At 63.7% G+C, this 889-nt stretch overlaps 1 protein-coding gene across 1 annotated transcript in view; it reads right to left on the reverse strand.

Moving 5' to 3' along the window:
* Positions 1-889, reverse strand: part of LOC104294000 (angiopoietin-4-like) — a 3738-nt gene that overhangs the window by 1673 nt on the left and 1176 nt on the right. Inside the window, 2 exon segments of the mRNA XM_009893555.1 lie at positions 267-423; positions 799-889. The exon segment at positions 799-889 is cut by the window's right edge and continues 29 nt beyond it. Coding sequence (XP_009891857.1) covers positions 267-423; positions 799-889 — 248 coding nt within the window.

Genomic DNA, 889 nt, shown 5'->3' on the forward strand with positions numbered 1-889 from the left:
CTGGCTGTGGGCAAGGGCTGGGACACGGCGCTCATGGGTGGGCTGTGGGGGTGCCTTTAAAATTAATTTTAGCCCCCCATCTGAAAGCCTGTGGAAGCTCCTCTGCCTTTGCCCCCTCTGCAACCCCCGAAGCATCTCAGCCCCCACGGCCAGCTGGGGTGGGGGGCACTTCCCCAGCAGCAAGGGTTGGGATGTGCCTGTCCCACGAGGATACCCTCTATGGTATAGGGCTAGTGTGTACTGGGTGGCACTGGGGTGGGCAGCACCCCAGGGTGCTGCGTGGGAGCCCTCTCAGGGTCACGCTCACCTTTTTGGGCTCGCTGAGGTTGGCGATGTGGAGGGTGTAGACCCCGCTGGCATGGATGCCTGCACGGCGCACCTCGGCGCAGTCCTGGAAAAGCTGCTCTTGCCCGAGCACAGGGGCTGCGGCAGAGGGGACAGTGAGATTGGCAGAAACCCTGCCGGTCCCACAGCCCTGCCTGGTTTTTCCCTCTCATTTGGATGCTTTTGTGCCCACGGATTCTTTTTCTTTCTTCTACGCCACGTCCCTGGGGCTGGGTGAGGTGGCTGCAATGCACCGGGGCCGCCAGCCTGAGCATGGGGATTTGCCGTGGCTGGGGATGGGGTCGGGACTATGGACCCTCCCCTGGGGGCTTGGAGCTGCTCCTTGGATGCAATGCAGGGCTCATTTTCGGGGTAAAATCACCCATGCCTGAGCTGAGCGGTACCCTGGCACCCTCTCTGGAGGGCGAGGAGCTCTCCCACTGCCCTACACCCTGCCTGCACGTCCCGGCTCACCTCTGCCCTGGGAGACGAGGCGCACCAGGCTCTGCACCGACTCGAGGAGCTGGAGCTGCTGGCGCTGGAGCAGGCTGGTGTTGGCGCTGGC

This window comes from Charadrius vociferus, unplaced genomic scaffold, assembly GCF_000708025.1.
Source record: "Charadrius vociferus isolate BGI_N301 unplaced genomic scaffold, ASM70802v2 scaffold259, whole genome shotgun sequence".
Lineage (NCBI taxonomy): Eukaryota > Metazoa > Chordata > Aves > Charadriiformes > Charadriidae > Charadrius > Charadrius vociferus.